General features: G+C 42.2%; 1 protein-coding gene across 1 annotated transcript in view; it reads left to right on the forward strand.

The window, feature by feature from the left end:
- Positions 1-7,316: 7,316 nt before the first annotated feature.
- KCNK10 (potassium two pore domain channel subfamily K member 10) overlaps positions 7,317-27,200 on the forward strand; it is a 67,004-nt gene continuing 47,120 nt past the window's right edge. The window contains exon 1 of the mRNA XM_075031081.1: positions 7,317-7,456. Coding sequence (XP_074887182.1) covers positions 7,405-7,456 — 52 coding nt within the window. The 5' untranslated portion in view covers positions 7,317-7,404. The remainder of the gene's footprint in view (positions 7,457-27,200) is intronic.

Genomic DNA, 27,200 nt, shown 5'->3' on the forward strand with positions numbered 1-27,200 from the left:
ATAGGAGAACTGGTCACAGTGAATGGTGTCTGTGCAGACTGTTCCTTCCTACTTTAGTTATTCTATAGCTGCATTAATCCCCACATTTAATAGGCTGCTGATATGATACACTGCATTGAAAAACACTGAAAGGAACAGCTGCAGTTAGTGGCATACTTGATTCTAAGAAATGATGAAAGTTTTCAGTAAAATGGGTGGTAAGACAATGCTTCTGAGACCAGCATTAATGTCTTTGGTGTGTACAGCCCCTGACCCTGCCCTACTGGCTGATAAGTCTGCTGTCATGTCTGCAGGAACTAAGGTCAGAGTACAGGATAAGCATTCTTCTACGTAGCTGAATTAGTTCTACTACTCCTGCAGATTAAGAAGGAAATAGTCAGGCTATGCAGCAATACAGAAAATAATCTGAAGTCTTGTCCAAGATCCCTGTGTGTTCTCAGTACAAGGCTTTGTAAGTGTATTTCTTACACCTAGAGGCATTAAACAAAAAAGTATTAGAGCAACAAGCATATACATAAAACTGTGTTATTTGCTCTATTTTCCTTGATCTACTCAAGTAGTGCAATTTTATACTACCCCTTGAATGACTCCTGTATGTGCAGGTGTGATTTAATATATTTCTGTGGTGCATTAAACACTTCCACTCATTTTTCCCCCATTCTGCCTTCATGCTAAAGAGTCTGTGTCCCACGCATTTATCCTTACCCTTCCCAAGTCAAGGCCATCTATTCCCCAATCCTTCATTCGTATCACAAGCTTTGGGGTTTTCCCATTCCCCTTTTACCTTGTCACTAGCATGGTTGCCCGTAGTTCTATCAGTATGTTCCTGATATTGACTGCCCTTCCTCCGCTGCCCCTCATTTTCCCTCTCTGGATATTTTGTGTGCTACTCTTCCCCTGCGCCTGCTGCCACGGTCTTTCACAAAGTCTGCATTGCCACTGCATTGCCACTGCATTGCCTTGGCAGGCCAAACTCTCACAGGGGGCCGGGAAGCTCATGCTCCAGGGAGGCTCATACCCGTGTTTTCTTGCATCGCCTGTTTCCCCCATGCAATCAGCCCCAGGGGGCCGCGCAGCCCCCCCGGTGCCGGTGAGAGCAGCGGGGAAACGGACAGCCGGGTGGGAGAGGGCTGCCCGCCAGCGCGTAACTGTCCAGGGTCCTGCAAGCCGTCAGCAGGCTGGGCTGGCTTCTGCGTGTACCCTTCCTTTGTGACTCTGCTGCTGGTGGGAATGGCAAAGAAACATAGGTATCTCCGAAAGCTTACCCCCAAATTTCCTGTTTAATATAGAGGAAGGTTATCAGCCTGCTAAGGTAAAGCATCATGTACCTATCTAGTAAGAAATCTTAAAAAAATGACATGAAGAGAATAGTACTGCTATAAAATGAATTTGGTGGCTTGTTTTTATTAATCAGGCTTGCTGGTTTTGTCAGGTATCAGCCTTTGATCTTATAAGGATTCTTCAGGGACATAATGGAAAAACTGAGAGCCAGATTGTAATTCTCCCATGACTAAGATTCAGGAGTAATTGTACTGAAGTCAAATTAAACTAATGTGAAACAGATGTAAGTGGGTTCAGACAGAGACTCAATGCTATGCAGCTTAAGTTAATACTTTTTTATGTGGCAGATCTTTTACTGAAAAAAAAATGCTACAATATACTTTTACATTAATAATGTGCACGTACTTTTTCAGATAGAATAAAAAAGTGAGGTAACTACTCCACTGTAGTCCTTGCTGGCCATACAAAGGGACTGATGTAACAGGTGTCTGAATGCTGGAGTCTGGCTAATGAGGAATGTTTACCAGAAGAGAACTGAGGATGAAGAAGATGATTACAAAATGTGAAACAGGTACCTCCTCTCCTGTTCCGGCATTTAGAGGGTGGATGCCTAAAGTGGGTCTGAAAATATGAATGATGTATTAGGATATGAGAGGCAGGATCCATAGTGTATTCTGTTTAGTGTCACTGGCCAAAGGAACCTGCAGACAGGCTGTGGTAACTCAAACAGGTCAGATCTGAGAAGATACTATCCTGGCAAAGGTTATTACTGAGGTGTAGCTGCCTCAGATAGACTCACTGATTTCATTGAAACCTTCTCTGCCAGTAAGCAAGTTTTCTGTTCTGCAGATTTATCCCTGAATGAATGAAGACACAGCACTGCATGCTATGACTTAAAAAGTGGTAAGAAACTGCATGCAGTAGAAGACCATAAAAAATAGTAGGTTGCTTTTCCTTGCACAGTGCATAGGAGTCCTGATTCTTACTTAACTTCTTGATTCTTAACTAGACTAAAGCTTCTGAAAATCATCTGCGAAAAAGGTCTTCAGGTTATCCTAGAGAGAAGGCTTTAAATGTCCTCCTAGACAGAAAGTTTTCTAGAGAATAAAGAAGTTATAAAAGCATTCTGCACTGGATCCTGTCCAAATTCATAGCACTAAAGTGCATCCTGTTCACTTGGGATGCACTTCACCTGGGTTATTCTATGGCTCTCTTGGTCTGGGTGTAAATAACAGCACTCCTGTAGCAATAAACTGAATGAATAATGATCTTCACAATCAGAAATACCAGATTTCAAACAACCATATAGTTAACCATAAACTGAATAGTTATATACACAATGAGCATATTACAAGGTGATGACACAAGGACTGTCTAGACTTCCACCTAACCGTGTCTCATCTCTTCAGTGTATCCAAGAAATGGAACATACTAGTTACAGGTAATTTCTATGTACTATCAATGCATTTTTTCCACTCCTACTCACTAGATTTAAGTAGGTATAAGAGCTATTTATTCATCTGTTCTGCTATGGCTTTCTTTGAGTTACATCAGAACAGCTTCTAAATCACTCATGCCATATTAATAATTGTCGTCGTTTAAACCCAGCTGACAACTAAGCACCACAAGGCTGCTTGCTCACTCCCCTCCGGTGGGATGGGGGAGAGAATCGGAAGGGTAAAAGTGAGAAAACTCGTGGGTTGAGATAAAGACAGTTTAATAGGTAAAGCAAAAGCCTCGCACACAAGCAAAGCAAAACAAGGAATTCAGTCACCACTTCCTATCGGCACACAGGTGTTCATCCATCTCCAGGAAAGCAGGGCTCCATCACGCGTAACAGTTACTTGGGAAGACAAATGTCATCACTCCAAACATCCCCCCCTTCCTTCTTCTTCCCCCAGTTTTATATGCTGGGCATGACGTCATATGGTCTCGAATATCCCTTTGGTCAGTTTGGGTCAGCTGTCCCAGCTGTGTCCCCTCCCAACTTCTTGTGTACCCCCAGCCTACTGGCTGGCTGGGCATGAGAAGCTGAAAAGTCTTTGACTTAGTATAAACACTACTTAGCAACAACTAAAACCATCAGTGTGTTATCAACATTATTCTCATACTAAACCTGAAACACACTACACCAGCTACTATGAAGAAAATTAGCTCTATCCCAGCCGAAACCAGGACACTAATGAACAGTAGAAGGGCGCTTAGCATTTTTTTTTTTTGCTTTCAGTGAGATTGCTTGTAATAGAAAGCCTCTTGTCTATTGTGTTGTGACTGTCACAGACCCATTCCTATAAGGCACTGATTCTCAACTAACACCAACTCTGAGGACATTAAGTCTGAACAATGAGCCCTAAATGAGAAGGAATCAGTCTGATAAACTACTGATATAAAGTGAGTCCTGAAAATTCTTATGTAGGTACTAAAATAGATTGATCATGCTATATTTAGTGTTCTTTTCTTGGTGGTCTTTCATTTAAATATTAAACATTACTGAATCCACTTCGCTTATAAAAGTTGACAGAGTAACAGCTTGAAACACTATCGCTTCAAGGCACCAGTTCTCCCTATCATGAGAATTCGACATCACTGAGGGGTGAAAGGCCTTTTATTTGCATAAGATAATAGTTACGTTTCTATGCAACAGCTGTGCTGTCAGTGAAAGATGCGCTCATTGTGCCAAATCCATCTCTGGAGTAACCCCATTGATTTTAAATGAGTTACTTTGGGAATAAATTGGCCCACTAGCTAAAATTGCAGGTTTGAGGCATTGAAAAAATTGAGCAAGATTTCTGTGGTCGTAACATGGTAAAAAATTGGAAAACAATTACATGATATCATGCATTTATGTACCTGACAGATCACAATTGATTTGCCACAAGTTTTTTAAAACTTATAGCTAAAGCAAATGTTTATGTAGAGCTTACAGACACTTTTTGGGAATATGGGAACATTAAGAGGATACAAAAAACAGGAATACAGTATGGTGTCATTATTATCTACTTAGTCTTACTGTAAGTCAAACAAATATGAGATGTCTCTGTAAGATCAGTTTAATAATAAAAGATTCATATGGCCAAATGAGAATTCCTCTTCTTTAGACAGTAACAATCAGGATGTGTTTCTGGTAATGAACTACCTGAAGATTTCTCCTCTAGACTGTAGACTTCCTGCATATGTTAGCAGGAATTTAATGCTGTTGGCCTTTCAGTGGCCCGTTTGAATTTGGTGATCTTAGGTGAGTTCTCAGTGGATAGATGTCTGTGGCACAATACCCACCTCATCAGTTAACTGCTGAAAGTTATGGCACAAAGACAAAATATTGCTTGGGTTAGGGTGACACAATTGAGTAATATATGTCTGTATGTTAGTTTTTCCCAGTAATGTACAAGGAAGATGCCAGTAAACTGGAAACTCTTTTGAATGCTGAGGAAATGTTATATACATGCATATATGTTATATGTATGTGTGTATAAATACATAAATAGTTCTTTATTGATACATATTTGATAAGTGATCTTGTTGGGTGTTCAGAAGCCTTCTCTGAAGCCTTTTTGGTTATTGGAATCATTAAAAGATTTCCCAACCATGATTCAAGCAATCACACGGCACAATTAGCAAAGCCTACCCTCACTTTTGTTTCCATTCAATTTGCTGAAGTAACATCAACAGGAATCCCGAAGCCTGTTCAGAATGCATCATGGTTTGCTTGCAGTGGAAATACCTTGTGCTCCTGATGTCATCATTGCAATCATCTCAAATTCAAGTCTGACTGAGCAGGCTCATTATCATTCTCACCATGTCCTTCCTTAGAGCAGCCTCTCCCGCCTCCTCCTGTACAGCACAAAACAAGAGCCACAGGGGTGCTTGGATTAGGGAAAGGAGAGACACCCAGCACCTCCCCCCAAGAAAACTTGCTGCATTACTTCCATCTGGTTTCTTCAAACTACATACTGCTTTACAGGACCTTGCACACCACCACCAAATGAAGGTGTGGATTCGCGAATATTGATTTCCCCTTCCTGTTTAGGGTTGAACAAAGAGTGTGGACAAGCATGGATGTATTTATTTATCTTCTGAATGTGGATATGAAAAGGGTGTGCCAACCTCCACAGTAAGAGTTTCCTGAGGAGAGCCACACATTTCGGACTGGGTTTTGTTTTTCGTTTTGTTTTTTTTTTTTTTTCACCAGGGCAGATTTCTCCCTTTCATCCTACAAGGTTAGCTAAGATCTGAGCAACAGATAGGAAATCAAGACAGGGCATTTGAGCAAAAAGTACAGGGCAAAAAGCAGGGGACAAATTGTCTCAGGCACCAGGTTTAGATCACAGCCACGTTTCCTGAAAATTCAGAAGGTCCTGGCTGTGGACTTCAGGACTGATTCTGATATGGGTCTCTGATCCCTGACCCACATGAATTTGTGGATCTCTCCCCTAAACCACCCCCAGTGAACGATCCCCTCACACAAGGAGTCGATTTCCACGGTGGAAGAGGGGAGGCAGGACAGGGTTAACCTCACACAGTCTTCCTTCAGGCCCCCAGAGGGGCTGGGGTTTTGTTTTCCTGGCTAAGGAGGGGGAGCTGGGGCATTTATATTGTAACTGGAACTGGAGCCCTTTCTGGTGTTACCAGCCTGTTCTGGGTCTGAGGGAAAGCCTGGAGCAGGAGGGAGAGGAGGGAGAAGGCACACTTGGAAAGCAGCGAGTGTCTGGTAATTGCACAAGGTAAAGCCAAGCGTCCTCCCTTTCCCCGAAGGCCCCCGAGAGCTTAGCGGGGCTCCGGGAGGCCTCCAGCCTCCTGCCCCCAGCCCTCCCGCCCCCTCCCCGCAGCCCGGCCACATCTTCCAGCTCTGCCGTGCCAGCCTTTGCCTCGACGCGAGGTGTCTATCCCTGTCCGCGGCGCGGAGAGCAGCGGGGACAGAAAGGGGAGCGGGAGTCCTCCGGCACCTCTTCGGGGTGCCCGGTCCTGGCTCCCCAGAGCCTGCGGGGGCTCGGCCGGCCGCCTGCCCCCCCCCCCCCCCCCCCCCCCCCCCCCCGCGCTGCAGAGGCTCTGGATGCTGCCGTACTCCTGCCATGTGCTGCCGCCGCCGCTACTGCTGCTCGTAGCTTAGTCGAGCGCGTCTCCGGCCGCAAACTCCGCCAAACCAGCCCGCATCCTCCCCCGGGGAAGGATACCCAGTGAGTACCAGCCGGAGCCTGCCCCCTCCCTAGGGCACCCCGCCACCGCCTCTCACAAAGGGACTCGCAGCCCCTTCCCCCCGCTTCCTCTTCCCACCCCCCTTTTCAGCCAGTGCAGAGAGGGGCTCCGTGAATTCCCTCCAAAGCTATAGGGTGGCTCCCTCCTCCTCCTCCTCCTCCTCCTCCTCCTCCTCCTCCTCCTCCTTCTTCTTCTCCTCCTCCTCCTGCTCCGGCTCTCCTCGGCGAGCCAGGCTGCTGCTGCATTCAGCCGGGGTGGTCCCCAGCCTCGGCCCAGCCCCGCCGCCGCGGCTCCCCCCCCATGGCTGACTTCTGTTACCCCTCTAGTGCCCGGGGCTGAAGGGCGGTGGGCTCGTTTTCGGGGGGCGGCTGAGGCTAGAGGGTGCGTGCGCGTGTGGGAGGGGTCCCTGGGGGTGCGGGGGGGCCGGCTGACTGGCCGAGCCTCGCCAGCCTGCGGGCTCGCCAGCCCGGCTGCCCCCGGAGGTGGGCGCAGCAGCGGGGCCGGGCCGCGGCGGGGCCCCCGCCTCCCCGACATCTGCAGGTGGAGCGGGCGAGCCAGCGCGGGAGCCTCGCCGGGAGCCAGCGGCACCCCGCACCCGCTGCCCGTCTCGGCCCGCTCTGTTGCCGCCCCCCCAGACCCTCTCCCGCCCTCGCTCCGTCCCTTCTCCCCGTCTCTGTGCTGGGGCGCCCGCACCCCGCCTCACCTCGCCGGTACAAACCCCTCCACTGCCCTCCCCTCCCTTCCCTTCCCCGCCCCTCCCCACCTTCTTTGATTTATTTGTGTATTTCTTTCCTTGGCAACCACCAGTTCCCCTCAGTCAAACAGCGCAGGCTCCCTATAATTTGAAATTAATTTGTTTGACTGCAGCATTGAGACAGGAAGGTTGGGAATTCATTTAATTCTTTTTCCTCCCTGTGCAAAAAGGAAGCGATGAAATTTCCAATTGAGACTCCAAGAAAACAGGTGAACTGGGATCCTCAAGGTTGGTGACTCTCTATTACTATCATTACTATCGTAATAACAATCGTTATTATTCCTTGTGTCTAGTGACTTGTAGGAGACTATTTGACTCCAAGTGGGAGGAGACGTTGGATGCTTGTCTGCTTCCCATGTGCGCCGCTCGGTCTTTCTTGCTCAATCCTAGCAAGGCGTTAGAAAATGCTCCTCAGATGTGGGGTTGGGTGGCTGCGTGGGTAAAACCTCTTCTAGGTGTAAGTTCTATAGTTCTATATTGATATCTCTCTTCCCTCCCCTCCTTTTTTCTTGAGTATTTTCATGGCAAACTTGCCTGGGATGGCAGTGATCTCTGGCTGACAGCATTGTTTGTTTTATCTGTGGCTCCTTTGTTGTTTCTAGTGATCATTGTCTCTGTTAAATGGGTGGTACAGGAGTGGACACAGATGTGACTGCTTGCTCAGGGCTCCTCGATGGCACATGTTTGTTGGCAAGCGACTGGAGCAAAATGCTGCTGCAATGTAACCTGTAGTGTGGATGGTATAAAAAGACACATTAAATAATGGAGCCCAAAGGGACCTTTACACTCTTCACTCTGTCCTGTTAACAATTGATCAGCCCAAGTGGATAGTTTGATTAACTCTATAGTTAGGTTTGGAGTCTGTCTTGGGGAGTGTGTTTGTGTGATGGTGGAAGGAGATTTACGCCAGTGCAGTGCATTTCAATAAAACGATCCAAGTGGTGTTTTAAAATAAACCGTAATGAAATGCTCTCCTTTCCTGGCATGGGGAGGAGGTTCATATGCAACCTACAGAAGAAGTGACTGAGAAAAACCCTACTGGTAATTTGTATACTCATGTGTCATATTTCTGTGCATCGGTACAGGAGCAGAGCAACTTGAAGCCATATGCTCAGGTTTGCAGCAGAACTGCTGGCAGCCAGTCACTGTACAGCAGTGCTTGCAGGAAGTATGAAGTGATAGCATGGGCTTTGATTATTCATCTTTATTCCGCAGGTTTGGTTTTAGTGGTTAATTTGTCTGTCATCTTCCATGCCCTCACATCTACAAAATGAAACATAAACAGTTTCTGCCTGTGTAGAAGGAATACAGCAGAACAGACATCTTTCTGCTGAGCAGATCTGATGTGCTGTTTGAATAGTATACACAATTAAGCTTTAGTTTAAGCCTTACTACATCTTTAATTAGGTGAAGGCTGAAATCGACACATCAGACTCCTCCGCCCTCAGCTTCACAATGAACACATGGATAGCAGCTGTAACAGAGATTTGATTATTTTAATAACAGTATATTCCTTATCCCAGGGTCAAAATTCCATGTGGTGAAAACTTGCTCTTCCCAGGTGCTTTTCTGAATGTGTGTTTGCTGTTGCTTCCTTTTAATTCATTTTATGTATTGCAAAATGTCTTTTAATGCAAAAAGCCCTTTCCTCCCTTCCCCTGGCAAGGCACACAGGAGGTACTGATGGCATTCTGTATGCAGCTCCTTTGCTTGGCAATCAGCTTTAAAGCATATGGATCCAACAGGTGGTTGGTCACAATTTACTGATGTGTCCAAAACCAGAGAGTATCGTAACAGGTAAAAGATCTCGAACCCAGCAGGTTTCCTCTCTGCCAAGCTGAATCCCTGCTAAGGACTGCAGAATCCTACCAGTTATTTCCCCTCAGTGTCTTGACTTCATTAGCCAGGCAGCAAGGATGCTAATGTATAGCCAGGAAGGAAGCAAAACCTGTTAATTTCTAATTCTCCAAGGGACTCAGGAAATAGATAAAATTTGGTGGAATGGAAAAAGGCAAATTGGTTAGGAAAAGTTCTCTAAGGCCCAATCCTTTAACCAATAGAGGAACAGTGCAATGACACTGTACTTATATAGTCCCACTGAAGAATTAGTGATGTGGGTAGAAGACAAAGTAGATCAGAGTTCCATTCTTTTTGAAATGAAAATATATTTATGTAGATATAAATGTTAGCAAAGATCTACACAAAATGACTTAAAGCCCTAAAATGAATTTGATTTACATTCACATATGTAGTCTGTTCCCTGCATGTACATGTGAAAAATGATGTTATGTTTTGCATCCTGTGCAATATCCTTGGAGTTAAGAACTGAAGTGGCTTTTCTCACATACAAAGATCAACATGTAGAAAGCTAGTGGTGCAAAGATACAGAGTCCTAAGTATTAAAAGCAGAGCTCATGTCCAGTTAATGTTCACACTCCAATACCAAGCTCATTTCAGTGCGTATTGTATGATCATTCTCTGTTCTGGTTGTCAGACAGAGAACGTGCAGTTTCCACAGTTTTGTCTAGTAGGAATTGTGCTAACTTGTGCTAACAGTACTTGAAATACATCAACTGATGTTCCTGGCAAGCAAGCTAGCAGTCCAACAATGTAAGTGAGAGCTATAGTATCTCAAAGATTGTTTAGATCTGATTATTCCAGGCAATATTTTCTAGAAACTATACACATTTCTAGAGGCCAGGGCCCTTGTTGTGAAGATATGGCTGGCTTGGGACTGATGATGTTGCTGGTTTGAACCCAGGTCAGACTGATAATCATTGAAATGAATTAATGCTCAAACTCCATAATGCTGACTGAACTATAAATATTTACATAGATAAATAGATTGGAGTCTGCTGGTAGCTTTCCTCTGGCATAAAACTGGTTTTCTCAGTTCACATCAGCAAAGATCAATATACCATAGAAAGACTTTGTGGAGAGAACAGATTTAAAAGAACAGAATTGACATGAGGGATGGTGTCTGACAGACAGCTAATGGGAGGCTGATTTCTCAGCCATTAAACTGGAATGAACAGGGCATGGAGACTGAAGGATGCTTTTATCCTGTTGTGTAGTATCTTCACTTGTCTTGGGTATAGAGTATATCTGTGTATTCCCTGTAAATGCTGAGTGTGTTTTCTAGATAAACTAAATATTTCATCAACCTGGAAGTATATAGGTCCAGATTTCTCTGCTGAAGTCCCGTACTATCCCAGGCAATCAAACTATATTAACCCCATTAACAAACAGATCAAACTCCATCCCAAAAGTCATTGGGACTTGTCCCTAAAAATCCAATGTGAAATATGTCCTAGAATATCATATATATTGATTAAAAAACCATACTATTCATATACAGTGGGTGAATGGGGTAAAAAATGAGCAAAAAACCCAAGCAGACACTGCAAGGATGTTTTAGGGAGAGTTGGACACATTGAGTAGGGGTGCAGAATTTCATACTACCTGGCCTTACATTCAAAAAAAACCAAAAGCCTGCCATTTTGTTACTGGTGGAATCAACCTAGATATATACAATCATAAAACATTTGATCTGCCTATCACTGATTTTTGCTTCTCCCATTTGGTGCGATTCAGGTAAAGCAATAATAACTGAAATTAGTGAAAGATTAGATTTTTAGTTTCATACTTCATACATCTTCCCATCTATACTTTTCAGAATATAATGTTAGGTTTATAACAGCATATGAAGACATTAATTCTTGTAATTGTTCTCATCTCTCCTCTTTCCTGCATTGCTCCTGCTGTTTGTTACAACCACCTGTTGTCCCTGCTTATTATAATCTCTTTGCACATGTATTTTTATACAGTACCTAAAACACAGTGGGTCCCTCATCCTGAGACATCTGGATGTTACAGTAATTGCAGTATTTTTCCTATGAATTATCTGCTTAAAATTGCTGTTTCTTGGTGGAAAAGAAGGGTAGATGAGACTGTTTCCAATATGCTCAAAAATTATCCCCAAGCATGACTGTCTTGCAGGGTGATCGTGAGACATCTTTTCCAAGGGAAGGATGTCTGTCTTGGTGGTGCTCTTAGTAGGTAGAAAATGGAGTTCAGTCTCATTCCATCCTTCGTGCGTACAGTTTTTTTGCTGTCATTGCAGCAATATGGATTGTCAAAGCCTCTTGAATTTCCAGGTAGATGTTTATCTCTACACTGACCTTTTGGAGCTCTGAAGTTTTGATACAAGTTCCTGCATCCTTTCACGAAGACATTGTTTGTGTAGGATGGCTTTCTGCAGTTTGGAACCCTAAAATCATGCATTTATTATCATCATCGCATTTAGCGTGGGAGTTAGTGGTCTGTGGGGAATTCAAGCTGTGGTTGAGAGTCTGGAGTTCCTCTTCAGATTTTGTCACTGATTTACTGTTTAACCTTCAGTAAGCCACTTACCCTTTCTTTTCCTCCCTTTTTCCTTGACTGCAAAATGGGAATATTAATACTTCCCTAATGCACAATGGTGTTGTGAAATATAATTAACTTGTTTAAAGCAATCTGAGATCTGCTATTGAAAGAAGAGCATATGTATTGCAATCAAATGCTAAAACAATTAGGAGGGAGCAAAACAGCCTGTCATCATACACAGATCACATCAATTAAGAAATAAGGTTATCTCTGCGCTTTACAACCAGAGGAAACTAGTATTACCTGCGCTTCTTCACAGACACTGAAGACTCAATTGAGTTTCCCATTAGAGGTATCTACAGACCGTTGATATTCCCCACCTGCCGCTCCAGAGGGGCTCAAGTCTTCCATAGGTCCTGTGTCACCTGCCATGGAATTTCTCACTTCACCCGAGACACCTCAAGCAGCACTGGACACCTATATATGGGACAACTGAGCTGAGTCTCAAATGTCTTCATGCAGGTATCAGGTTTGGATCATCCCTTGATGGCTGTTGGAAAAATTTTCAGCATCAGCTACTCAGTATAAATTAAGCTGACGCTGCCTGCAGAGTGTTTAAAAACTGCTGCAGTTCCTGCTTTTTCTGTCCTTTCATTCAAAGAGACCAATGCAGAAGGCAAGCTTGATTATAAAGGCATAGACAAGTAGAATAAGGGTGTACATTTCTGTCCTCCATTTTCAAGAAGATATATGAAAAGAAGGGCAGTGCAACTGGGACTTAAATGATATCTTTCTGCACTAGTAAGTCAGTTCTTAGTAGCTCAGTGTAAGAATGCCACGGAAAGCTATAGTGTGTAAAAAAGTAGCTCTGATCCCAGCAAATGTGATTATATTGGCTACTGACTCATCTGATGGACCAGGACTCTGCTCTGCCTAATAAGCATGGGTTGCAGAACAACTGTAAGGAGTTTATTTTAAAGAGAGATTTGAAGGAGAATAGAAATTGGATAAACAGGACACTCCTGGCAGTGCATGATGTAGGTGCAATAATGCCAAATACAGTAAGGTGGAAAATTTGAAGAGTTTGGAAAACAAATAAAAGAGAATGAAGAAATCAGAACTTTACTAAAGGCTATGTGGAGCCTGCAGGGGAGGCAGATGAATACTGTCGACCCTAATGTGGTAAGAGATAGGAAGATATGACTGAATTAGCAGGAGAGGAAGAAAGACAGCAGAGATCTGTTAGTTTCATCATTGTCATCTTTAGGATGCCCTGGAAAAGGAAAAACTCAGGATTTGGAAAAGTGAAATTAGCAATAGAAAAATGGCAGAGTGAAAGTCTGGACAGCAGCTTTCTTAGCAATAGTGAGGAAAGACTGAACTCTATTCAAGATAAGAAAGATGAAGGGTAGGGTATCATTAAGATGTCATCTGTACTGTGAGAAAAGGGAATGAAAAGAATCAAAGGCAATATGAAACTGTAAGTCTAAGACAGGGAGAGCAGTAGAATTGTCATCAGTGGGAGAGGTTAAGACAGCATTATTATTTCAGTGAAGAATACCAATGCTATTTTTGCCACATATGTACAGGAGTAATCTATTAATAGGCCTTTGGACTGAAAAGTCCCTTGGGCAATTCTTGAAAACTGATGCTACCTGAAGTGATGGAGTTTGCTTTTGGGAGAAAGATATATGATATCACTTGAAATTGGGTAGGTTTGGGTTCAGCTTTTGGCGTTTATATGGATTTATGTAGCTAGTGTGTGGACTTATCAGCTTCAGACAGAAGAGTGCATATATATGGTGATACGGTTTAATTCTTACTCTCCTGATTTAATCCAGAGCTAGGAATTTTACCACTCACTTCAGTGCGAGCAACACGAGATTCTTCATTTTAAAAGTATCAGAACTGTGTTGTCCCTGCAGGCTTTACTGAGTTAAAAGTAAAGGAGTGCCTGGAATCGCTGGGAGAACAGGGGCCCTAGATGTGTTGTAAATAGGGTAAGTACCTGGAGTGAAATGGGGAGGGAACAATGAGGAGGTCAAGATAAGAAAGGGGTAATAAACACAGTAGTATTCAACAGGTGAAGTATTACAGAATTCAGTGTGGTGGGAATGCCTAACTTTTATTTTGTAATAATCTCAGTGTAACAGCAAAAGCCAAAGCAGAGAATATAAATGCTGAACAGTTGTCTGTTTCCTATAGAATTTTTATGTAGAAGGAGTGACATTCAGCAAAAGGCTAAATACTACCTTTTTAATACCTTTTTGTAGGAATAACTCTGTTTTTTGTTTTCTGTAAGAAATTGAAAACAGCCTGGGACCTGGCCCTTATCAGACAGAGGCTGCTCATATTCTAATTCCTGAGACATTCGTTATACTTCCTTCATTTGTTTATAAAGCATGTATATGAAAAAACATTTTAACTATAATGGAAAATGTGCTCTAAGATGAACCCGCTGACTTTCATAAATAACGTGCCATGCCGTTCTCACTGGTTACCCCAATGAGATAAAATAACAAGTGAGAACAGCACGTATCATATACCCTTGTACTTCAGGTTGGTAGTACCAGTCCTTTTTAGGCCATGGACCATTATTATTCTCCCAACATACTTTCTGGGCTGCTTTTCACAGTTACAATCAAACATTAACTCAGATTAGTTAAACAAAATGATATTTTAAAAGTGAACTATGGATCTCTTACCATGTTAATTAACCACAGAATTTAGGGGATATTTCCTTGGTCTGGGAATGCTGAGACCAAGAATTAAGATTTCATCTTTTTCTTCAACTGCTAATACAATTCTTATGCTATTACAAATCTTATTATTGGCAAAGTGTCCCAAATGCGTGTATTATTATGTGTTATTCAGATGTCCCAAAATACAAGCATGGGAGATCACTGGTAAGATTTTGAGGTTAGAGTGGAAATTTCACTGTGGGTTATGTCTCTGTGTTGGAAGTGGAAATGAAAGCCAGTAAGGTAATAGAATCTCTTATCTAAACCTGTATAGAGGGGAAAGAAAGGTGGAAGAGGATACACAAGCCTGGCTTAATTTTATTTTTCTGTTTTTAAAATGGAAGGGGAAGATCCTGCTGAAAGCTGGAGTTGTGACAAGGGGCATGACATATAAAATGTATGAAAGGGATTGAAACTTGTTGCACTTAGGATCTGGAGTCCTGAACAGCGAACAGCTGCAAAGTCCTGGTATGGGTTCAATTTTTTTTAAAAGTCCAGGCATAATTAGGTCTAGCATTTTGTTTGAGTTTGCTATTTGAAATTTTAGAGGACATTTGAAAAGAAATAAAGTCCTAACAAGGAGAGACAAAGGAAAGCTGCTTCACATAATGTAGATTACAAAAGAATGGACCCAAAGTGTGAGAGGGTCACATCTGCTGCCAGTGGTGCAGAAAACGTGGAATGAAAAGAGTGTACTTGTGGTAAGGCTGAAAATGCTCTGGAAAAAAAAAGGGTGGACATGAAGACAAATCTGGCTGCTTCCAAGTAGAATTCACTTTTTTCAAGCACATGATGTTCTTTCTACCTTTTAGCAATATGCGTGTAACCTAGGGTGTATTTAAAAAAAAAAAGAAGTATCTTTATGTTCTCTGTTGGTTCCTCAGGGATGTGTCAGGGTCCTCCTCGGTGAGCAAAACTAAAGCACAGTATAAATAGTCTTATGGACATATTACAAAATGTCTTCATCTCATGAAGTAAGTGTCTTTAATAGATGATGAACTGTTTATTTGGCTAGTCCTGCATTGGAGAAACATGCTTTTGTTTCTTCCATTTGTTCCTCAATTCTGCCCCCAAAGAGATGCATTCAATAGATCTTTAAATTGCTTCAGTTCTCTGTCTTTCTGATAATCCGTAGATTATGCATGACTGTGTGACCGTTATTTGCTGAAGACAATAGACTGTTTAACTAGTAGGGGCTAACAGAAGTTAACACCCTAAAAAACATCTTCTTACAAAGCAATACAAGTTATTTTGGTATCTATATTCTACAGGATGATCACAGTGCTTTAAGCATCAGGCTTTGAGTACCTAGATTTGTTGGAGCCATATGTTCATATCTCAGCAGGACTGACTCATCTTTTCTTTCCTAGGAAGAAAAAACAACATGTTACTGACTTTACTGGATGAGGATCTTGGATTTTGGCACCTTAAACTTGTGCCACTGAGATTCTTAAGATTCAGTGACACGCTGTTAAAGGGTGCTTCGGTCATTTGTCTCTTACTCAATACTGTAAGATAATGGTACTGGCATGATTTGAAAACAGCAAATACATACTGACAGCTTGTCCAGGGCTTTTATCCTCTCAAATTTCAGCTTTTCATTTTAAAGGAACAAAAGGCAATCACTAGCTACTATGTGTGAAAAACCCCAGTCATGAAAGAATTATAAAAGAAATGGTACTGCAGAAACTCCCAGCTGAAATGAAGGAAGCAGCTCACACATATCCAAGACATTCCCCTAGGTTAACTCAGATCCATCACTGATTACTTAAATGTTAAGACTGCTAAGTTTGGGTTGCACAAGAAAGGGTTGTGCAGAGAGGCCTTGGATAGCAGCAATCATGACAGCTACACAAACAACACCAGAGCTACCTCTTCATGATGCTACAGCTACCATACTAAATTGCCTTCATGGGAAGCAGAGTTCATTACTGGGTTACAATGATATACTGACATGTAACTTTGCGACCCGATTTTCTCATTGTTGCCATACATTATTTGTTGATTCAGTTTTCTAAAAATAAGCATCTGCTGGCATTTAAGGCACTGTAAGGTAGCTGAGACATTTGCATCAGCCTGCTATATATGATAATGGACCTAAGGGAGACCTCCGCCCTTCTGGAGCAACAGCTTAAGGCCAATTAGGATATCCTAGGACCTCTCACTTGGTAGTATATAATATGGATGGGCGAATGAATTACGCCATTTGAGTGTGACTTAATTGGAGAATAAAACACCTAAATATAGGTGGGTATCTGAAATGCAGAGGTATTCTAAGTTTCTAAGGACCTGCTATGGTTAGGGGAGATATAGTCAAATATGGTTCATAGAGCCTGGAGAACTTATGTCTGGTTTAGTGTCAGCAGAATCACTCTCCAGGCTGCACTGACCAGTTTGACCACATCTGTATTGACTCTAGCGGAATGTACTCCAAGTTACAGCAAAGGAAAGAAATGAGACAAGGGTTGTTACTGCTCGTATTTTGAACTTCAGCTCAAATGGCTTTGGATAGCTTCTCACTAGGAGGATTTAGGGCAGGCATACACCACTTATTCCTGGTGGATTCATTCTCAATTTGTGCATGCTTTGGGGTTACAAGAAATTACACCATCATGGTTAGTGCAGTTCTGCTGAAAGTTATAAAATACTACTTTGAGCTTGGCACTATTAGCAGTGATTTCATTTGTTTTCAGCAGCTCTGAGTGCAGGAGAATGAGTTCATGTCCACCTGCTATACACTGTGTAGGCATACTTTTGATTAGGTGAAGCTTAATTGTGGGCAAAACCGATCAGAGGGCCACAGCTGCCTCTTTCTTAAGTCTGATCTGTGAATGCATGTAGCTACATGTCAGTGATGCAGTAAGGCAACACTATGAAGTACTGAGAGATGTTAGAAGCCATACCATATCAGCAGATGCCATCCTTGTGTAGCTATAAAGTTTTATCCTAGTTCAAATTACAACTGTATTTCTACAGTATTATCTGACTAGAAGCTGAGCATGAAATAAGAAAATTCTTATATAATTCAGTTGTTGTACTAGACTCCTTGTAATCTAAGCTACCCTAAATTATATACTGTATAGCAAACTCCAAGCCAGCTTTGTGTAGCCAGAATCAGCCTGGCAGTGACCTGGAGCTCTGTGTGCCCGACCAGCCTCCCAGTGACACTGTTCATCTGTTCTGTTTATTATATACAGCTGTGAGCAGCATAATGGGTCTGAAGTCTGTTTAACCTACTTCCTTTTGCTTACCTGAGCTCTCTTCGACTCACGGTCACTTTCCAATAATTGTCTGACATGCAGACTGGACAGGTAAATCATTCTGACTATGGCAGCTTTACTGGTGCAACTTACACACCGAAAGTGTAAAAGAAAAATGTGTATGTTATAAAGAATCTAAAATCAGAGAAAATAAAAATGGCAATGGTGAACAAGTGCATTTCAAACAGCAATTTTCTATTCCTTGTGAAGATCTTTTCTGCAAAGAGTAGTTTTGTAATAGCTGTCTTACATTATATGTATTCTTTGTCCTGTTCCAGAATAGGTTTTCAAAGTATTGAAAGGCCTTCGTTCACTTTAACTAAGACTACTACTGTGTATAGGAACTTAAGACTGCTAAATAGACTGGATTCTCAGGATATGCAAATAGTATAGCTCCAGTGAACTAAAAAATAGCCGAACTGATGTGCTTCTTACAAGATTTCTGACCATTACCACATGATGAAAGATCCACTTCTATTGCTGTTGCACAGAAAATATGAGAAATTATCACTTAATTGAAGTGGTGGATCATTAATGACATTTGCTTGAATTCAAAGTATTTTTCTGTAGATTCCAGTCATTAGCCAGATTGGGGAAGACACCACTAGACTGATGCAGAAATTCTTACCTCTTGTTTTTACAGAGAAGCATCAGCATGAGCTCTTTAAATATGGTCAGTAATGTGCAGATACATCTGTAAGGCTGCCCCAAGAAATCTTGCAGGGGAAAAATTAGTGCTGACAGTATTCTTATTCTGGGGTTAGAGCTTATATTGCATGTGTTTTGCTGGCCTTACTTATATGTAAAAGCTCTGTTCCTTGGCTATTAACCCGAGAGAGTCCTGCAAAAGATATTGTACTGCCCCAGCTGAGCAATGTATTGGCGTCTCAGGGTTCCAGTCTATACTATAGTCAGTGGTGCTGCTAAAGTCCCCTTCGCATGACTGAGGTGAACAACAGATTCCTTCATGCCACTGTTAGGCTGTACCCCTGGCAGACAGCCAGCATCAATCACATTTCAAATGTAGATTAGATAGCTTCCTGCCAGGAAGGCCAGCATGAATCTTTAGTTTGCTGTTTGTCTCCTCCACTTGTTGGCTTACCACTACGTTTCTGTCAATAAGAATGTTCTTCCCTCTGTACACTAAGTTGCAAGACTTAAGTTTCCTTCACTGGTTGGTCTGGCCATGAGACCCTTGCCTGAATTTCTTTTGTGAATCCTTGAGATGATAGGATATTTAGAAGATCCCAGTCCGGCTGCTCTAGCAGAAGGACACCAGCTAAAACTCTGACCCTACGTCATCCTACGGGCACTTTGAAGCAGAACACCTTGAACTCCTGTGGTGGGTTATTCAGACTCTTCCTAAATGTTACTGGAATCCTGGGACACGTCCTGGTGAGGAAAAGTAATCAACTCATTTCATCCAACAGCATGTCATGGTGCAATGGATTTTTTTTTTATTAGTCTTTAAAAAGAAGATTATGGATAAGCATCTGCATCACTGCTTCAACCTGTCTGTTGTTCATTGAAGGGTGAAGTCTGCAGAGAATCAGAGAGCACCTATTTATTCCTTGGTGCTTGTACTTGAGGCTCGTGACATACTGACAAGAAAGCAGTTTTTTCTGTATATTACCTAATAAGGAAAAACAATGGTATGTTCATCTCTTCTGACAGGAGCTCTTTTTCATGGTCATCTCTATACCCAAGATCTTGAGCCAAAAGCACTTGCTTCCTACTTGGCTCTTGACAGAGCAGAGACCTGCATGAACTAAGCACTGCCAGTTTTAGCAAGAGCACCAAATACTGATCTAATGCTAGGAAAACAGGTTTTAGCAGTGATGTATTGGTTTTAGTCTTATTTCAGAAAGGAAAAGGTGAGAATTTTTCTTGGGTTTCTCTGTATTCAGTTTCTCTATAAATAGCTTCATAAACCTGATGATAGCACTGCTGCCAGTGAGTGTGTTGGAACAAACACATTCACCAGTCTTGAAGCAGGAGGGCTCCTTGTTTGGGACTTGCCCCTGTCAGTCACTTCTAATCTCCCTTCAAGTCTTCCTGCTCCTGACTGTAATGCCCTTCTACTCTATATTCCGTTTTCCAATACCTGAAGTTCATTGATGAGTCCCGTCACATGTGAGCATGTGCTTGGCTCCTTGCCCTGGGCTCAAGTGTCAGAGGCAATGGGGAGCGTAGCTGAGTGCTGAGTGCCGAGAAGAGGAACTGAGCAGGGAGTTACGGGTATGCTGCCTCCCACACTGCCAGCACGGTTGGACAGAAGTGAGGGACAAGAGCAGATGGATGGATTTGGAGGAGGGCAGGGTGGAAAAGAGGTCAGGGGAGAGAGAAAGCAAAGCAAGGGAGACAAAATTCGAACTGCCCTCCAGCAGTGTACAATCTCACTCCAGCACAAGACAAATCTCCCTCAAGTATTCGTCTGGACTTGGCAGCTCTGTAAGTAGTGCTACAAATGGTGTCAGTAGCAGTGCATCTTCATGTTAATGCCAGTAAGTGTTAGCTAGGAACTACCCGAGGACTGCTGTCCTGAAGCCAAACCAGAAAGAAAAAAATGAAGACGCTTTCAGCTGTTCCTGGAGTTCACGTCCTGCCTTAGCACATCCATTCTTTCGACTAGTGAGCTGTCACGTATGCCTTAGAAAAGTGCAGTGCCTGGGAGAGGGAGGAGGGAGGGGAAAGTATCCCAGCATCCCATGACCGTGACTTTTGCAGAGATTTTTTTTTAATGTCAGGGGATGAGTTCTGGCTGATACCTGCGCAATCCAGCCTTGGGCTTCCTGTTGTTTCCCTGCCATTTGCATGGCCTCAGTAGGCAGGAGCTCTAAGGCTGTGCTTGCAAGAGACTAACTCTTGGGCAGTCCATTTTAGGTTCGTGGGCAGGCTCTGACTGCAGTTCTGGCAGCAGAGAGGCTGGGTCAGAATCTGGAAGTTCTTGTAAATAATCAGCAAGAGCAGCTTACACATGGGTATCATATTTTTCCTTTATAACCAACAAAAGAACAGAGTCTGATTTATGGCTGTCTATTAATCTTGTAACAGACAGGCCAGCATTTTGTCATGTATAGTGGAAAACAGCATGTCCCCTAAAAGAACTTGAAGATTTGCATTGATGACAAATCTTTGTACTTGCTTGATGCACGTATGACAAAGACCTTGTTTCAATCAACTTTTGAAATTACTCCTGAATTTAATTACTTTGCTAACATCTCTGTAGCAGTGTTTATATGAGACAAACTGTGAACACATACAGTATTGTTTTTCCTCAGTGTCACAGGGGTTTATCTATTATTTGAGAAACGCTTTGAGATATTTAGATAATAATGAAAGATTATTACAGACTTGGCACAACTGATGCAAAGCGGAATGTTGAGATGTGTTTGACTATTTTACATGGAAGGGGAGGGAAAGGATTTCAAGAGCATTTTCCTGCTGTGAGTCAGGACTAGAATATCAAGATGAATGATTTTGAGTATTTTTTTTTTTTTTTAATACCCTTAGCATTTCACTGGTTTGTTTACAGATTCTGGATGATGAATACAAGCCTACAACATTAGACTGTTTTTCTTTGTTACCCTTCACTGATAGCTTTTCTTCTTGGGTCCATAGGGGTATGCAGGGCACAGATTGAAAACACTGACCTAAATGATTTCTGGCAGATGATTTTATGCCCTGTTCTTAGCTACTTCTGATGAAGGAGATTTCAGTATCTCAATGGCTGTTCCCATGCTTATCTATCCTTGTAGCTAGACTTTTCCCTAACACATTATCCCCTACTTCCTTGGTACAGATTAATCAGTTATTTCTTGTCCTATTCTTAAGGGATCTAAGGAAGAATTCATCACTGTCTTCAGTTAGTCAGTGTCTTATTTTCATTTGTGAGACTACAGTTCACATTTTTACACTTAGTCTGAACAGCTTTTTCATTTATATTAAGATAATACTTTGGAAATTTGCAATGAAAATCAAAGTGGGATTTTGAAAAGATGACTGCGTTGATAATAATTTTGTGTCATGAAGAAATTACATTTGAATATGTGCTGGAGTTTGATTTACTGTGGTTGAAACCAAGACAAGAGATCAGTCAAAACTGATTGAAGGAAGAGACTGGTATTTCCAATATTCTTTAAACACAGATCCAGTGTTTAACGTCCCCTGTAGTTTCCTAAGTCATTCTCTCCTTCTATGTTCCTGTACTCTTAACACTCAGTTACAATGAAACGTGTCAGTATTTAGCCACCATTCAATATTCTGGTGATAAGTGAAGCAGAGAAAGATGTCGAATAGAGCAACCTTTTCTGTGCCATTCAGAAGTTGCTTCCCTTTTCTATTAGCCTGAAGAAAGAAAAATATATCTTTATCTTCACTGGTTGCTAACAATATGCAGTCATATGAAAACTTGTGCAGAAGCCAAAAATGGACATAAAGTTAAAGAAATAAAGTACAGATGTCCAAAATAGGAGTGGCTTTTTTTGGATAGGTCTTAAAACATACAAGTCTTAGAGCAGGAGAGTGGATTTCTACTCCAGCCTCATAGTTTGCTGTGTGATCTTGGTTAAGCAGTTTCTTTTTTGTTTAGGCTATACCTACACAGTTGTATTCAGCAAGAGTTGAACACTGCTGTCTGAGCTAGGCCAGCCCAAGGAAACTGTGAACTGGAACCTATCTGGTATAGCACTGTTTGGAACCAAATATGTCCTGCGAAGTGGCTAGGCCTATAAACAGAAGCTCAGGACTATGCTAACAAAGCTACCCAGCTTTTCTTGGCTTGAACCTGGTTTCTGTGCAAATCTTAATGAAAGCTGGATCAGCCTGCAAGAAGGAGCCTAAAAAGACTTTTGAGTTCCTCACATGAAAGATTAAGGAAAATTATTGTTGTCCAGCATCAGATTTTTCCAGAATGATTTGAAAGACAGTGATGTACGGTAATTATTTCTATTTATAATATATTCAAGGCAGTGACACTCCTGTTCTACACACTGCTGATGTTAGGGCCCGTGTTCTGAAGAGTTTATTCTCTATGAAAGAAATAATTATAATATGTAACTATTAATAAGGACATATATGAAAACTAATTTAGGATTGGATTTGTTGGCATAGTGAGATTTTCTGGGTTTTATATGGTTAAGGGCACTGAGATTTTAGTCCTGCAACCTTTTTATTTTCCTAAGCAGCCATTGTGAGTTTTTCCTTTCCCTGCTTTGAAAGCTCCTTGTGAGATGGATGCTTGAACTGCCATTCTTCTGAGCTTTAAAGAATTTACAATTAGAAATGGCAGGGCCTTTCAGAAATACAGTAAGTATAAAAATGGTATTCAGACCCTCCTCTCTTTCTCACTGTACTTTCTTGACTAAAATTAAATTAGCTTGTACGTACTTTTTTTCTATATCTTTAGGGAAACTATGTTCAGAATTGCTAAAGTGAAATTATAGAATACCAGAGTCTTTAAACAGCCTCACAAAATCCATTGAAAACAAAGGAAAGGGACATGGCATAGCTCAGAGGAATGGTAATTGCATAGACTTTTTAATCTTTTACACACTTGTTAAACTAATCACAACTAGAATAATAAGTAATCCAACCAGTCAGGTTTACCCGGCACCCAATTTCTAGCCATTTGTTTGCAAGCAGATTGTAATTTTCTTATATTTTTTACAATTGTCAGTCACAGATATCGCATTGTATTGCTACTTTTCCTTCATTGGTTAAGAGTGTATGCACTTCCTGCCAGCATGAAATATTTAATGAATTTGACATTTAGTTTTATGTGAAAATGTATGCTGCTAACATCCATTTTCTTAAATGTGTATAGAAAATGAGTGAAATAATATGCTTATGTTTCTGGGAAGGAAAAATGAGAATGAAAGATGATAAAAAGTGAAAAAATCAAATCCACTCAACAAGACAAATGAATGTTTTTGTTCCATATTGACCCAATGTTATGGTTTAACCCCAGCCAGCAGCTAAGCACCACGCAGCTGCTTGCTCACTCCTCCCCGCCCCAATGGGATGGGGAGGAGAATCAGAAAAAAAAAATAATCAATGGTTGAGATAAGAACAGTTTAATAATTGAAAAAAAAAGTGAAAAGGAAAATAACAAAAAGAGAGAAATAAACCCCAAGAAAAACAAGTGATGCACAATGCAATTGCTCACCACCTCCTGACCAATGCCCAGCCAGTCCCTGAGCAGTGACCTGGGAATCCTGGCCAACTCCCCCTATTTTATATCCTGAGTATGATGTCCTATGGTATGGAATATCCCTTTGGCTAGTTCGGGTCAGCTGTCCTGGCCATGCTCCCTCCCAGCTTCTTGTATGCCTCCTTGCTGGCAGAGCATGGGAAACTGAAAAGTCCTTGACTTAGGATAAGCACTACTTAGCAACAACTAAGACATCAGTGTGTTATCAACATTATTCTCATACTAAATCCAAAACACAGCACTGTACCAGCTACTAGGAAGATAATTAACTCTATCCCAGCCAAAACCAGGACACCCAACTCCAGTAGAGAGTGACAAAAAGGCATTATTGTTGGAAGGCTGCTTGTTCTTTCTGTAGCTAACTTATGTTTATCACTGTAGTTTAAGTTCTGATCTATACATTGATATTCTTAGGGCATGTTTGTAATGGACTGATGACTTTTTCACCAAAATCCATATGCATGCTCTGACTGGTGAGACTCAGAGGAAAGACAATGCTGAACAATACAGTCTGAGTTGTGTCCTCATCTTTATTGCCCCTGTGCAAACTATCTGTAGTGTGTTGACCTTGGCTGGCTGCCAGATGCCCATCCAGCCGCTCTCTTACTCCTCCTCCTCAGCAGGAGAGGGAGAGAAAATAAGATGGAAATGTTTGTGGGTTGAGATAAAGACACGGAGATCACTTAGTAATTACCATCATGGGCAAATCAGACTCGTCTTGGGGAAAGTTAGTTTAATTTATTGCCAATTAAAATAGATTTGGATGGTGAGAAACGAAGACAAGAGTTAAACTACCTTTCCCCTCCTTTATTTTTTTCCTAGGCCCAACTTTACTCCTTCATTCTTGAGTCCTCTTCCTCCTCCCCACCCCACATGGTGCAGGGGGGATGGGGAATGGGGGGTTGTGGTGAGTTCATAACAGTTCCTCTAGGCTGCACCTTCCTCCTCACACTTTTCCCTTGCTCCAGGCGGGTCCTTCCTATGGGCTGCAGTCCTTTAGGATAAACCTGCTCCAGCACGGTCTCTCCATGGGCAGCAGTCCTTCAGGAAATATCATCCTGCTCCAGCACGGTCTCTCCATGGGCAGCAGTCCTTCAGGAAATATCATCCTGCTCTGATCTGGGGTCCTCCATGTGCTGCAGTGTGTCTGCTCTGGTGTGGTCCTCTCCATGGGCTGCAGGGAAATACCTGCTCCACTGTGGTCTCTTCCCAAACTCATGCAGACTGCAGGAGAATGTCTCCTGCAGCTCCTGGAGCACCTCTTTCTCCTCCACCGACCTTGGTGTCTTCAGGATTGTTTCTCACACTTTTTTTCTCATTCATCACTGCCTACACAGCATTTTCTCCTTTCTTAACTATGCTTTCACAGAGGTGCTGCCAGCTTCACTGATGGGCTCAGCTGTGTCCTGCAGTGGGTCTATTGGAGTCAGTAGGAACTGGCTGTGTCTGGCATGGGACAGCCCCTGGCTTTCTCCCACAGAGACCACTACTGTAGCTGCTCCACTACCAACACCTTGCCACCTAAACCAAGTGTACTGTCATGGCGACCAGATAGCCAGGTACTTGGTTTCAGTCAGGCACTTGCTGCACAACTAAATGGAAGCAGCGATACTCTGGCAGTATGGACAGTAGAAGTTGAGAAGATTCCCATGGGATTTGTCCTTTGGAAGAAACGGCTATCAAATAGGAGTGACAGTGTCCTTCAGTGGAAGGCAAGATTCATTCTGACAACTTACTGCATAGCTAAGTTTCTTGTCTGCCACTGAAGAAGCTCTCCAGGAACAGAGAAGAGGCTTTGGTTCCCCTTAGTTCTTCTGATCTGCAGTGCACCAGCATCACCACTCTGTGAAGACTCTCATAGTTGGGAAGCTCTTTCTACAGAAAGAGAGACCTTAACTCGGACCACACTGATTTCTTAATTTCTACCATGTTCCAATTTAGGCTGTTTAAGATTTTTTATTTTTGCCTAACTATAGTTTTCTAATGAAGAAGAATGAAAGCCACATTATAAAACAGTGTTTTTTTTTGTTTTCCCATAACAACTGCATTCTAAATCAATTAAGCAGTTGGGGTATTCCAAGAGCTATTAATTAGTATGTTTCAATTATAACTGATGAAGCAGAATTATGTAGATTTTTTTTTGGAAACGTACCGAGATTCATGATTTCAAGCACTAGCTGGGAATGTATGACAAATTATACAAAATTTTCAGAAGTCTTTTGATATGACATTTTCTGCAAAGCTGCTGCCAGGGATGGCAAAGCAATGGTTAGACATAATTCCCTCTGGTTCATATTGCTGACATTTCTCTCCCCACCAACAGAGAGAACTCAATATATGAACTTTTACTTTATTTCACTAGCATTGTCCTACAACAGGAAGCAAACAGTGACTGTATTACTTACACAGTTTTGTAACCTAACATACTCCTCCCTTCTCCCAGCCCCACTCTGGGAAAGGAGCAATTGGGAGCAATTAGTGCTACTTTCTTTCTAACAGCACATTCAATCTTTTTGATTTAATGTATATTGCCCTTTCTGCCTTTACCTGTCTCTCTTTCCATACTTAGTTGAATGCCTTGCCACTGATGACTGCATTTGCAGCAGACTGCTGAGATGTTGCTGAAGTCAGCAGCGTTAATACTGCATTAGAGAATCCACTTCAGGGAAAACAATGTTAGATTTAACCAGTGGGGTACTGCTGCAGTGGAAAGCTATATGCTCAGAGGCACTCTGTGCATTTTCCAAACAAACAATACGTCAAGCTTTGCTTTCACGAACAGTAAATGTAACAGTAATGCTTCTCACTTCAATGGCAGTTTGCAGCAAAATGCTGTACAAACAGTAGGGTGAAATTCCCCTGTGTACCAGGCTTGCGATGACTTTCACTGCTCAAGCCGTGTGGTTGAACACTTTGGGGATATGCAGAGGGACCAGGGCCAAACCAGTGTAAAACATGTCAGCGCTGAGAGCAGTTTTCTTGATCCATGGCTGTTCTGATCCTGTGGTCCCCAGACAGCAGTGCTTATTATTATGCCTCAGTCCAGAGCAACAGCCACAGGGATACTAGTGTTCTGCCCCATATGTAATCGTAGCCTGCAGGCAGGATTTTGTCTCCCATTTCTTGATCACAGCTGAAATGTCACCTGTTAATTAGCTCACATCATGCAAAGATGCTGCACAAACGCAAAGGCAGACACAATCATTGTCTACTGGGATTTTTGCTCTAAAAGCCAGACTTTCTAAACCGGCGCCAGATTTTTGAGTGCCCAGTGTGTAAAAATCCAGCATTCATTGTACTGGTTAAATGGATGCTCTCTACTTTACAAAACCTGTTAAAAAACCACAACAGAGATGAAGAATGGGGGTGGGGAGGTGCCTGAAATAGCAAGCAAA

Source organism: Buteo buteo, chromosome 6 (assembly GCF_964188355.1).
Source record: "Buteo buteo chromosome 6, bButBut1.hap1.1, whole genome shotgun sequence".
Taxonomy (NCBI): domain Eukaryota; kingdom Metazoa; phylum Chordata; class Aves; order Accipitriformes; family Accipitridae; genus Buteo; species Buteo buteo.